Source organism: Trichoplusia ni, unplaced genomic scaffold (assembly GCF_003590095.1).
Source record: "Trichoplusia ni isolate ovarian cell line Hi5 unplaced genomic scaffold, tn1 tig00001872, whole genome shotgun sequence".
Taxonomy (NCBI): Eukaryota; Metazoa; Arthropoda; class Insecta; order Lepidoptera; family Noctuidae; genus Trichoplusia; species Trichoplusia ni.
The window spans coordinates 22,867-36,603 of NW_020800160.1; the positions used below are offsets into that span (position 1 = coordinate 22,867).

Genomic DNA, 13,737 nt, shown 5'->3' on the forward strand with positions numbered 1-13,737 from the left:
TGGAAAGTGTTTTACAACGAGTTCCAGGTATTTCATTTCAGAAATATCATGGAAATGAAGACGTTTTAAGGGTTCAGGATGCTAAACCGAACTCTGTCGTAATATTTGATGACGTTGCATGTGAAAATCAAAGTAACATGAAGATTACTTTGCAATGGGTCGACACAAAATATCGATTGTTTTTATCTCAATCAAACGTATAGTAAAGTGCCAAAACAGTTAGTGAGAGACAACGCTAACCCTATCGTACTATTTAAGCAGGTCGATATTAATCTGAAGCATATTTATGAAGAACATGTTAATTCAGATATGACTTGCGCTCAGTTTCGTGAAATGTGTTCTAAAATTTGGAGTGAACCTTACAACTTTCTGGTAATAAATAAAGATTGGCCTAAAAATAATGGATGTTACAGAAATAAGTTTGACACATTTGTCGTCTTTGAATAAGAAAATAACATATATTTAAGACGCCTGACATTGTTATCTTATTACTCTTTTAACAACTCTTATGAGATAACTCCCTTCCTCCCGGACAGCCATAGCGCACGGACGTGTTTTATTCAACTAGTCTATTTTTTATTTAAATCAATTCCTTATTTTAAATGTAAAAATTAAAATAAATCGTGAAGTTTAATTTTCGAAAGTACCAGGCGCGCAAAGTGTTGCAAGAGTTCGAGTTGTGCCGCGAGCGAGGTGAAACAGCAAGCCGGTGTCTACGCTACCCATCTCTGTCGACCACGCGTGAGTCATTTCTGTTTGACTCCGCCCTCTACACTGATTATCAGTAATTAAAAGCGCCTAGCAAATTCTAACGAGCAATAGCTACCAGCGTGTCTTTCAGTTGTCAACTCCGGACGTAAGGTGCATACTTTTACTTAATCACTTATTTTAAATCATGAATATATAAAAAAATAGTTTATTTGTCAACATCAGAGATGCCTGCTGATGTCTTAACAAAAAGTCTAACTTCTGCTAAACATAATTATTTTGTTGAAAAACTAGGTTTGAAAAATATTGTTTAAATATGAATAAGTAAAATTTTTTTTTAGTGTAAATCAATATACCTACTGTGTTTAGATTATTTTGATAAGTGGTGCTGTTAAAATTATAAGTATAAAATGGTATCAAAATAATTAAATGAAACAAGGTACATGCTAGCGACATCTAGTGACAGAATTGTAAACTGTCTTTTGTGTATTGATATATCATTGTGAATTTTAAAATAAAAAGTTCATTCATTCCATCTGCAACTATTCAACGTGTTTTATTAGCGGACCCCACCAAAATCTAACAATGAAACTCTTCATCACCACAATTCAGAGCCCGATTTAACAACGTCTGAAACGGAACAAACAATGGCTAGAATCACTTTGCGACAAAAACGTAGACATGATTCTGAACAATCAGTTGAGATGAAAAGTCTCCGGGAAGACATTATGTCATCGCTTGAAACTCTGAGACAGGAGCAGAAAGAGAAATTTGGTGTATTACAGCACAATTTAGATCAAATAAAAGTTCAAAATTCTGAGTTGAAAAATACGGTTGATTTCCTGAGTGATAAATATGACGATCTTTTGTCTAAATTAACTCTCCTTGAAAAGGACAAGAGGTGCACGCTGGAGTATGTAGCTTTATTATAGGAGAAAGTCGAGATGATGGAGCGAAATTCAAAATCATCAAGCCTGGAAATTCGCAATGTACCCAAAAAGCCTAATGAGTCAAAGGATGATCTCATGGGCATTGTAAAAAATCTAGGAACCGCAGTGAACACCGACATACAAGCGGTTGAACTGAGAGATATTTATCGGCTTACCAGTAACAGAAAATCCCAAATTGATGGGGCTATTACAGTCGAATTTACGTCAGCTCTTAAGAAAGATAAACTATTAACAAACATCAAGAATTACAATCGCGACCACAACACCAACAAACTTAACAACTCACACATCAAAATGCCGGGGAATAGTCCCATATTTATTTCGGAGAGTCTCACCGCTAAGGCTAGGAAGCTGTTTTATCAAGCGAGGGAGTTTACGAAACTAAACGGCTATGCGTATCACTGGACATCCCATGGCAAAGTCTACATTAAGAGGAAAGAGGGTGCGCCGGCAAGGAGAATAACACAGGAATCTGACTTCGAAGGTTTGAAACAACAACAAAAATGACTAAATTCACTCATGAAGATGAACTTTCTGAGACATTGAAGATTCGTCTGAAAATAGCAACCTGCTTTGTTAATTATCTGGCGGGTCTTATAGTTTTAAGTAATTTTCTTTTATCTGGTTTTTTGTACATGTTTATACTAAAACTAAAGTACATTGGAATTTTATCTACACTATACACTCACACATCACACACAACAAAAATTTACAAACACATTATATTCAACGCATATATTTACTTTTTACTTTACACATTCACTATCTCACTGATCATTCTATATAATACTCACTTATTCACCACTGGCTTATATATTGGGTTTAAGCGGTAGCTCGTGTGCTGTTCCAAGCCGAAAACTATCGGTGCCCCAAGTTTTTGTGTTTTCCGTCCAATCGGTTTCTTTCGTACGACTAGCAACTATCTATCAATTCATTCATTTAATTAGTATTACAAGCTTTCAGTCTTGTAGTATAAAAAAAATTGCTAAAAGGTACCATGTCTACTTGTCGTGTTTCCTTATACATAATTATTGTGATATCCTAGCTGTATTTTGTGCAGTATACCGTATGATACCTCAACCAAGGACATCTTTAAAAAAAAATGCGTATTAACATATGGATAGCGTGACAGAAACAATTAATAATATATATAAGCTCTCAGTCTCTGACGCACTTAATTGTGATCCTGAAGAGTGCATTAGCTATGTTACCAACCCTTCTAAGCAATTAAAAATAATCACTCAGAATATTTGCTCCATTCATGCAAACTTTGACTCTTTTTTAACCCTATATTCTATGCAGGACATAGAATAAATCTTGACTGTGAAATACTGGTGCTGACTGAGTGCTGGCTGAAACGTTATAATGATTTTATCCCAGTTATTGATAACTACTCTAATTATTGAACAAAAAAGCACATAAACCAGAATGACGGTGTAGTCATTTATGTAAAAAATGTAGAAGACTACACAGTCGAAGAACCTGATATCTCAGATGCTAGTTGTCTGGTGCTTAAAATTGGCACTAATAAGGCTGTAATATGTATATACAGGTCTCCGTCTTTTTGAGACACGGGTAACTTTTTGGAATCCCTAGATGCTCTTTTAGCAAGCCTGAAATCTTATAAAAATATAGTTATGGTTGGTGACATTAACATTGACATCGCATCAACCTCAAACCAAATCTCCGATTATCTTGATCTCATAGCCAGTCATGGCTTGTTACCTGCTCACTCACTTCCAACTCGAGAGAGAGCTTGTCTTGACCATATCATGCTGAAAACTAACTTCTCTGCACTCACCTTGGTCTTGCATGCCGCGGTTACTGACCATAACCCTGTAATTTTGTGCCTTAAGCAAAACCGATTTGCAAATTCACGCTCGCGCAGCATTTTGAAGACGAATTACGAATCCCTTGATAGTGAGATGCAGACTACTGACTTTCAACCAGTTTATGACCACACTGATGCTAATGAAGCGACAAAAAGTTTTGTTACCACTGTAGCTAGACTCATAAATACTCACACTTCCATAATAGCGATACCAAGTAAAAAACGCTTAATCAAACCGTGGATGACCGTTGGCATGCTCCGTTGTATGCGTAACAAAGATGCAATGCACAAAAAACTCAACCAATCTCCGAACAATGTCATACTAGCTATCACGTATAAAAGATATAGGAACTTCTGCAGAAAATTATTATTACTTATATATTAATAATAATTTTCTGCAGAAGAATATACTTATTTTCTTAAGAAAATTAAAAAGGGACTTTGACAGGAAAGAACTGAGTGAGGCTTCAAAAGACAATAAAAAGCTTTGGAAGGTGATAAAAAGAGTAACTAATACAGAAAAATCTAACACATCAAACTCCGATCTTTTGGACTCTTCTACTTCACCTCAGGCCTCAGTGGACAAAGTGGACAAGTTGTTTGCCAACATCGCGAAGGAACTTGCTGAACAATTTTCTTGTCTACCTAGTAGTCATAAAATTCCACCAGACATTGCTTCCACATCTTCACTTTTAAATTCATTTGTCATGTTAGAAACTGATGAGGCGGAGGTTGGGGATGTACTAATGTCACTTAAGTCTGATTCCTCTACAGGCTGGGATAATATTTCAACTCAGTTTTTAAAACGCTATTCGTCGACAGTAGTCCCCTTACTTACTCATATATTTAATATGTGTTTCAATACTGGCATTTTCCCCTTTTATTTCAAGAAGGCCATCATACACCCTATTTACAAAAGTGGGAATAAAAAACTTGTAAATAATTATCGACCTATTGCAGTTCTGCCCTCGATTTCTAAAATTCTAGAACGCCTTATCAACAAACGTCTTGTGACCTATTTGGAAGATAAAAAGCTTTTGTCTCCCAACCAATTCGGCTTCAGACGCAATAAATCTACCAGCAGTGCTGTTAATGATCTTATCGACCACATCACAAGAAATATTGACAAAAAGAAAAAGGTATTGTCAATATTTCTGGATCTCAAAAAGGCGTTCGATACTGTATCGATTCCTAACCTTATTAGAAAATTGGAGGAACTCGGGATTCGTAGCCAAACCCTTAACATCTTCAGGGACTATCTTCAAAATCGAACTCAGTGCATAAAAATACAAAACTATCTTAGTAGAGAGGAACCAGTGACATTCGGCGTTCCCCAAGGCAGCGTGCTTGGCCCAACCCTTTTTATAATATATGTAAACCAGCTTTGTAATCTGAATCTGGAAAATGGCAGAATCGTGTCATTTGCTGATGACACCGTCCTTACCTTTTCTGGTGACACTTGGGATGATGCCTTCCATTCTGCCCAAAAAGGACTAAATATCGTTCTGCAATGGCTCAAAAACCACATACTTACAATTAATACCGACAAGACTAAAGTTCTTACGTACAGCTTACGAAATTCCGCACAGCCTCCGAATTCTTACGCTTTAGTTGCGCATTCATGTTTACTGTCTGGTGCTGCGACATGTACATGCCCTCATTTAGAACGTTGTCAGACCATTAAATACCTCGGTGTGACTCTTGATAACAGCCTCAGCTTTGCGCCTCATATAGAGTTACTATCTAAAAGAGTCAGAAAGTTGATTTTTGTATTTAGTAATCTTCGCCACATCGCAGAATCCCATGTAATAAGGTGTACATATTATGCATTATGTCAATCTCTCCTTACTTACTGCATATGTGCTTGGGGTGGTGCACCAAAAACAGTTCTTTTGAGGCTAGAACGAGCTCAGAGAGCAGTGTTGAAAGTATGTACCTTCAGACCAATATTTTTTCCAACTGAAGAATTGTATAGGAATTGTAAAGTCCTATCAGTCAGACAACTATTTGTATTGCACTCATTGCTATACCAGCATAAAAAACCTCCCACGAAATTCCCACTACAAGGCGGAAAGACAAAGTATGCCAACCTTTCCGATGTAATTACTCCTTCACTAGACGATTTCCCTGTTTCCAAGGTCCCCATCTCTACAATAGTCTTAACAAAATACTAGACTTTTGTTCTCTACCAAAAGTTAAATTCAAAAAGAAAATCAATGATTGGCTACAGACACTTAATTATAAAAGCACTGAAAGCTTACTGTTGACTCAAAACCTCTCCCGTTAAACTGCTTTTCATCATTGATTCATTGCTTGTTACCATTACCTGCTAATATAAAATAACATATGCACGACGCACACACGTCCCTACATACACAGACCTAATACACCCACACTCACACATATCCATACATACATAACACTACACATACACATCACTACACACACCCCCCCACACATACTACTATACATTCTTAATTTACTTTATATTTGTTTTTTTTTTCCAAATAGTTTGTATTTTTTTTTTTTTTTACACTTTACACTTCATTAATTGAACTGGTTGTTTAAGCATAAAACTACAAGTGTGTACCTTAATGGTTATAAGATATTCCAAAAAGGGGTCGGGCCCAGCATCTTTAACACAAGTTGTCTGGGCAACTTAGCAAAGGTGCTGGTGTTGCCACATTATTGTATGTTTAATTTAAATTGTATCTACTACCATGTATTTAAATGTGTATATGTGTTTGATGCAAATAAACAAATTATTATTATTATTATAACTATATATTTATCGACGATGGAAAAATCATTGAAAATACAAATAGTATATGTTGCGGCGTGGTTTAGCTACATATAGATTTTGGTTGAATAGCTACTAAACTGCGATTGAGGGAAGATGTGTAAAATAAAAATGGAATATTTATAGGTCAAAAGCTCATTAGTGAATGTATTTAAATTATATTACACGTTTTCGAGCAAGAGGGGCTTAGGAACAATGAATAGCCAATGAGAGCGTTATATCACGTCATTATTCTGTATGCTCATTGGCTGCCGATAACGCGACGAACTACGGCTACTGAGGTCCCGAACATGCCCGCGGCCTTGTAAGCATCAGCTTGCAACATCTTCTTCTTCCACAAGGGGGCAGATTTTCGTGTATGCGCGTCTTATAATACCTGACGCTGTTTGAATATCCGCTACTCTTGAAACACCGTCATTGCCAGGGATTGTTTTTAAAATCCGACCCAGTTGCCACTTCAGCGGTGGAAGATTGTTGTCCTTAATTATGACAAGTGTGTTAGGTTTAAGGGTACTCATATTCACCCTCCACTTCGACCTAGTCTGCAGCTCCGAGATGTACTCCTTTGACCAGCGTGACCAGAACTGCTGCCTTGCCTGCTCCACTTTCTGGTATCGAGTCAAACGATGAACAGGTGCGTCTCTTATGTCATTCTCACAGACCGGTGCCGTAAGTAGTCGACCAATCAGGAAATGGCCCGGGCTGAGGGGAATGTTATCTCGAGGATCCGAAGATAATGGCATTATTGGCCGAGAATTCAAAACAACCTCAATTTGTGTTAAGACCGTAGTCAACTCCTCGAAGGTAAGATGTGCGCTACCGACCACACGGCGTAAGTGGTACTTGCACGATTTGATCCCAGCCTCCCATAAGCCACCAAAATGCGGAGAGTACGGCGGTATAAAAGAGAATTTTATGTTTTGACTAGTTGCGTATTCAATAACATCATTATGACATTTTGACAAAAACTGAGCGAAATCATTGTGGAGACCAACAAAGTTGCGACCATTATCAGAAAATATCTCTAATGGTTTCCCACGACGTGAAATAAAACGCTTGAGAGCTAGTAAATATGCATCTGAAGAGGGTCACTAACCAGTTCCAAATGTATTGCACGCGTTACAAAACAGATAAACAAACATATATAGCATTTGATTAACTTTGAACCTCTACCCTTACGGTTCAGTATAAACACTGGCCCGGCATAATCAACTCCTACACGATAAAAAGGATAATTAGCAGTTATTCGTTCTTTAGGTAGGTTGCCCATCAATGGGCTTAAGGTTTTACCCCTGACGCGTTTACAAACAACACATTGATAAGAGACCTTTCGCGCTGAGTTTCTGCCTGCCAGCGGCCGGCCGACCAGTTCTCGAGTAGTCGGTAGAGAAGTGCCTGCGGCCCACAATGTAAGGCTTGTTTATGTTCATACCGAAACAATAGAACCTTAACTTGATAACAGTATTGGGTATTTCTTATTATAATCGAAGTCGGGTGACTGCCGTATTCTACCACCAACTCGAATTAAATTATCGCCATCTAAAAACAAACTTAAACTCGATAATCTATCCTTTGACTTTAAATTTTTTCCAATCTTAAGTAAATGGTATTCATAACTTGTTAGCGACGATGACAACTACGTACACCTAAATTAAGTATGTTATAGTTTTTGTTTGATTAACGTTTCAAGTTTCTTAAAGTTAATGAGTTTGTTTACGTTTGCAATCAGTTATAGGTGTACGTAGGTATATATTGAAACATTGTTTATGGTTTAAAATAAGGTTTGTTTGCAAATGTTTAAGACTATATGATGTTGTATTGAGTGCTAGGGACTTAGACTATGGTTAAGAACTAAGATTTAGTTACCTAAGTGTTGTCCATATACTATTTAACCCTGAAAAACCTAGAAATAGGTTTTATTTAGAAACAACTAGCTGTTACCCGCGACTTCGTCTGCGTGGTTAGAAGATATAAGTTATGACTTTTTCTTCGCTCCTATTGGTCGCAGCGTGATGATATACATATAGCCTAAAACCTCCCTCGGTTAATGGTATATTCAACACAAAAATATTTTTTCAATTTGAACCAGTAGTTTCTGAGATTAGCGCGTTCAAACAAACAAACAATTAGTATATACATAGTACATACATAGTATATACATAGTAATTAGTATATATATAGTACAATTAGTATATAGATGCCAACGATATCTTCGCTACGTTTCATCGATTTTTAATTTCTCTCGCGGAGATTTTAATATTACGATAACTCATTACCTATTAACATTTTTGGCGTAGTGTAAAAGGCAATTTTGTTCTATATTACATGCATAATATATCTAACTTATTTATTTGGATAAGGATTAATAATGTATTGTTAAAAAGAGGTTCGTAAATAACCCATAATTTTACTGTATTAAGAAAACACATAAAAATGGTTATTGTGGGTTATCCTTGGAAGATAGACATATACCACCTCGGACTTTTTTGTAGATCTATTAAAGAGGTACAAACCCGCCATACATTGTTTTGTTGTAACTCAAAAGGTTTTGGCAGCGTTCTCGATGAAAGCTCTCGAATGGCTTAATTTTTTCCGACATGTTTAACTAATATCGTTGTAATATCGTCAGTTTACACAAAACCTAAACTTATTATACACTAAAACCTTCCTCAAGAATTGCTCTATCTATTGTTGAAAACCGCATAAAAATCCGTTCAGTACTTTTCTAGTTTATCGCGAACAGACAGACAGACAGACAGACAGACGCGGCGGGGGACTTTGTTTTATAATATGTAAGGATAAGGAAGATAAGGATAAGGATAAGGATAAGGATAAGGATGTAAGGATTATTGTCAGGAGTTGTTTCATAAGTACCCGCAATTATTTAGAATTTGTTGTAACTAACTCTCGGTAGGTGGCGACGCACGTAGATTAGTTATAAAAGTACCTACATAAAATTCACTTTTTAGTAACCGATTCTGTCACAGGGGGCAGCACCATGTTATTGTCATGATTAAGGTGCGGGTTTTTGCAATTATCTTTATTTTAAGACATATTTTTATGTAAATAAAGGTATTAGGATAGGGTTAAATAGGGTGAAAAGGTCTAGAACATTTGTAAGGGACGCCTAACTACCGGGATAAGCCTCTGGAAGGGTTTCTTGCCGGCCAGCGCGGGAGCGCGGCACGCCAAGATTGGCTGGCGCCAAATACGCGCCCCCGTGATTGGTCGGCAGTCACTAATAGAGGGCCCTCCCGGTGGTTAGGCATTCCACATCCAGTGAGCATCCGGAAAGGAACCTTGGAAGACTATGAAGACTAGGAAGCCTAGAAATACTGGGGAGAATAAAGAACTACGTAAGTATTGCACAATTTCTTTTACTGCGTTGAACCCCTGCTTCTTTGTATCCCGCCAGTGCTCGGTCCGCGCCCATTGGACCATCAACCAACAAATACAGTCCACTCGCTGGCAATATTTTTGGTCCTTTGTCGAGCCGGATTGGGTTATAATACGAAGATGCCAACTACAAGATCGGGTTCGACGCAGTCTAAGACTGCAGGAAATAGTTCGTCGTCGGACTGGGGTATGAGCGATACTGCAAGCTCCGCCGCTACGAGTATCGCAAGTAGGTCGACGCTCACGAAGAAGACGCCGACAACAAGTCCGAAAGGAAGCCGGGCCCCCGTACCCCAGTCCAAGGACGCCACCAGGAGGGAATCAACGTCAGCAGAGGCGGTACGCCCCGCCCCCCTGACACACGCCGCCGCGAAAGAGGTTGAAGTTTCAAACCCCGCACGTCAAGAAGGCAGTCATACTACGCTACAGAATCCAAATCGAAGCGTTGGAATCAAGACGTTGTCGAGAGAAGGGACTCTGCAGCAGCTTGATCCTGGGAACCCGGCCCGGGACAGGGACACAATGTCTGCTCGCTCTTCGCATAGGAAGAGAGCAGAAGCGCAAGCAAGATTGACTGTGGCGTTACGGGAGCAAGAAATGGCGGAAGCACGACTAAGAGTGGCGCAAGCACAACTAGACCTTGTCGCCGTTGAGTCGGAAGATGAAGATGAAGACGGAGCTGGTGAAGAAATATACGAGCGAACTCATGAAGTGGAACAGTGGTTCATCCAAACCAGCGCCGGGTCAAGCAAGGAACAGAGGCCGATCGAGTCACAAGATAAGAAGAGCGACATTCAGAAGCTGGCAGAAGCAATAGGCAAGCTGTCCGGGAATTCGCGTGACGTCATCGCGCCGAAGTACATTGAACTTCCTTACTTCAATGGAGCCTGTGAAGAATGGTTGGAGTTCAGAAGGACGTATGAAGATACGGCTGCCTCCTTCAGCGCCGCACAGAACCTGGCTCGCCTCAGAAGAGCCATACAGGGGAAAGCGAAAGAAGCAGTTCAGAGTTTACTGTTTACCGCTGAGAAGCTCCATGAAGTAATCAAGGGATTGGAATCAAGATATGGAAGACCTGGTGCACTGTCTTTAGCTGAGTTGGAAAAACTGAAGAACTTGTCGAAAGTGAGCGAAAGTCCTGGCGAGATCTGCGTGTTTGCAAGTCGAGTCAAGAACGCCATCGAGACAATCAAGGCATTGAAGAAACCTCAGTACCTCAGCTCACCTGAAACATTGAAAGCTATTGTAGACAAGATGCCACCCACCATGAAGTTTCGTTGGTTCGCCTATCATAGGGGTCGGAGAGATGAAGACATTCAGGAACTTTTACTCATTGAAGAATTCCTAGATATTGAAGCCGACATGTGTGGGGACTTTGCCCCACCTGAAGTTCCATCTGATAAGAAGAGTTCAAGAAGACCTGTACACACTGTACAAGAAGAGTCTCAAGATAAGAAGTTTAAGAAGTCGTGTCCCGTTTGTGAAGAGGAACATTTTGCAACAGAGTGCAAGAAGTTCAAAGAAGCGTCGATTGATAAGAAATAGGACATCATCAAGAAAGCGAAGATTTGTTTCAAGTGTCTTCGCTTCAAGCACTTAAGAAGCAACTGTAAAGCGCCTGTCTGCAGGAAGTGTCGAAGATGGCATCACACTATCTTACACTCGGACAAGCCAGAAGTACAGAAGTCAAGCAAGGCAAACCACAACAATAAGGATGAAGACGGACCATATTTGAAGATTGTTCCGGTGCAACTCTACGGGCCCAAGGGACAAGTTCGTGTGCTCGCGTTGTTGGACGAAGGGTCGACCGTCACTCTCTTAGACGCGTCGATAGCCGAGAAGATTGGAGCTGCAGGAAGTCGCGAAGCACTTACAATCGAAACCGTCGGCGGGAAGGTCATAAGGAAAGATAGCTCACAGAAGATCAACTTGAAGATTAAGGGGGTTCACAGAAGGGATAAGAAGAATATCACTGTTAGAACCATCGACGATCTGAAGCTATCTGAACAAAGGGTCAACAGGAGCACTGTAAAGAATTGCCTACACTTGAAGACAATTGAAAGGCAGTTGCTCTACGACGCAGAGCGACCGAAGTTGTTGATTGGGCAAGACAATTGGGGACTCATAGTCACAAGAAAACTGAAGAAGGGCAAGCCAACTGAACCCGTAGCCTCACTCACACATTTAGGGTGGGTGCTACATGGGTGTGAAACCGGATCGAACGCCGTAGTCAACTTTACGCATTACGGCAGGGCAACGTCAGAAGGTGAAGACATTGAAGAAGTCGTCCGGGAACATTTTCAGTTAGAGTCTCTGGGGATTCAAAATCGACTGCCATCGAACGACAGCGATAGAAGAGCATTGGAAACCTTAGAGAAAACAACGAAGCGACTACCAAGCGGTCAATTCAAAGCAGGCCTCTTGTGGAAGAAGGAAGGCGAGACCCTACCCAACAACTACAATCAAGCGTTTCGTCGCCTGGTCAACATAGAGAAGAAGCTGGATCGTGAAGAAGATGTCAAGAAATATTATGAGAAGCAGATCCAGACATTAATAGAAAATGGTTACGCCGAGAAGGCCCCTGTAACCACCACTAAGGGGAAAACATTCTACTTACCTCACTTCGCCGTCGTACACCCGGTCAAGAGGAAGCCAAGAATTGTTTTCGTCGCAGCAGCCAAGTATGAAGGAAGAAGCCTCAACGACGCATTGCTAGCAGGACCTGACTTGCTGCAGTCGCTATTTGGGGTGCTACTGCGCTTTAGAGAAGGCATAGTAGCGGTCATGGCTCACATACAAGACATGTTTCTTCGTGTCAAAGTTAAGGAAGATGACCGCGCTCGCAACAGAGCTGTGTTTCTAAAAAACTACAAATTGCATCATAATATTGAATAAAAATTGCATTTTAAATTTATTCAAATCTCATAAATACCATTTTTTTTATCATGAACGTGTTCTAGTCACTGGATACATGAACTGGGCTGCTTTTGTAAGACGACTAAAAAATCACGGTGTATAGTTGTATCCTAGTTAAAATCTAAATATTCTCGTGTGCCGTTGTGTCAAAACGGTTTTTTAGCTGGTATCCGGTGATGTAAACCTTTAGCATGGAGTGCACGGCAAACAGTTCAAACTGACGTATCAAATTCATCAGCCAATATTTTAGTGGGAATGAAACCATTGGTTTCATATTCTTCCACCGTGGCACGTCACTGAGTCGGGGCAATAAGCGCTGGCCTTCCACTTCTTACATGTGGGGGTCGCGACCTAAGTGGTATGACTAGCTACGATTGAATTAAACGCTGGAATATCTTTGAGAGATTTATTGATAGAATGCTATATTAAACGCTACGCTAAATGAGCTAGATGGCTAATGATATGCTACGAATGCGCCCGGTTTGCTGTCCGAAACTGCACTGGCTATCGCTGCGCACTTAGTGCGACAGTATTCGATTGCTGGGTCAGCAAAACGTGTTCAATCGTATTGCATTGAACATACTCCCAAGGGGGAGAGATGAGATTAGCTAGTACAAAGAAAGGAAGTTACGTGAGTGTGATGAACTAAATGCTAATGAAGGTTAAAACAATGCTGGATGGTAAGTGATTCACAAGGTGAAAGAACAATAAAATCTTACAAGCTAGCGACTAAAAACTATATGCTCAAACGGTTGAGTCTTCAATAGTAAATACCGATTGTCTTTTCGCGATAGGAGACGTCGATATGTCTCGCTTTTTTAAACGTATGCTAGACCACCGTTTGGTAAAGCTATGTCCGCGAACACTATCACTCACACTTGACCCCATCTCGGGTTGGGGTAGATCTCGCGCACTTACACTAGAGCTTTGGTTCTGGTCAGATTGGTTTATGCACACACTCACACTGGTAGGTACACTCTCGTCACGCTGTTGTTCGGGCGAGCTAAGGGCTCGTCGTCCTCGCCTCCTCAGGAACCACAGGAACACTGCGATGGCTGCTGCTAATAACCCATACGACAAAGCATAATGATGTATATCATGTGTCGTCAGGATCTCTGTCTGCTGAGCTGATTCTT

At 40.0% G+C, this 13,737-nt stretch overlaps 1 protein-coding gene across 1 annotated transcript; it reads left to right on the forward strand.

Annotated features, from left to right (window-relative positions):
* The first annotated feature begins 9,805 nt into the window (after nucleotides 1-9,805).
* On the forward strand, nucleotides 9,806-12,783 carry LOC113507378. The gene is made up of 3 exons (XM_026890237.1): nucleotides 9,806-11,199; nucleotides 11,314-12,540; nucleotides 12,765-12,783. Exons 1-3 carry the CDS (start codon nucleotides 9,806-9,808, stop codon nucleotides 12,781-12,783), a joined length of 2,640 nt encoding a protein of 879 aa, XP_026746038.1.
* The last annotated feature ends 954 nt before the right edge of the window (nucleotides 12,784-13,737 follow it).

Bases quoted from the DNA above. Each gene is read 5' to 3' on its own strand.
- LOC113507378 (XM_026890237.1), top strand. From the start codon at position 9,806: ATGCCAACTACAAGATCGGGTTCGACGCAGTCTAAGACTGCAGGAAAT. The intron at 11,200-11,313 runs GTTCAAAGAAGC...GCCTGTCTGCAG, and splicing joins TTTGCAACAGAGTGCAAGAA to GAAGTGTCGAAGATGGCATC.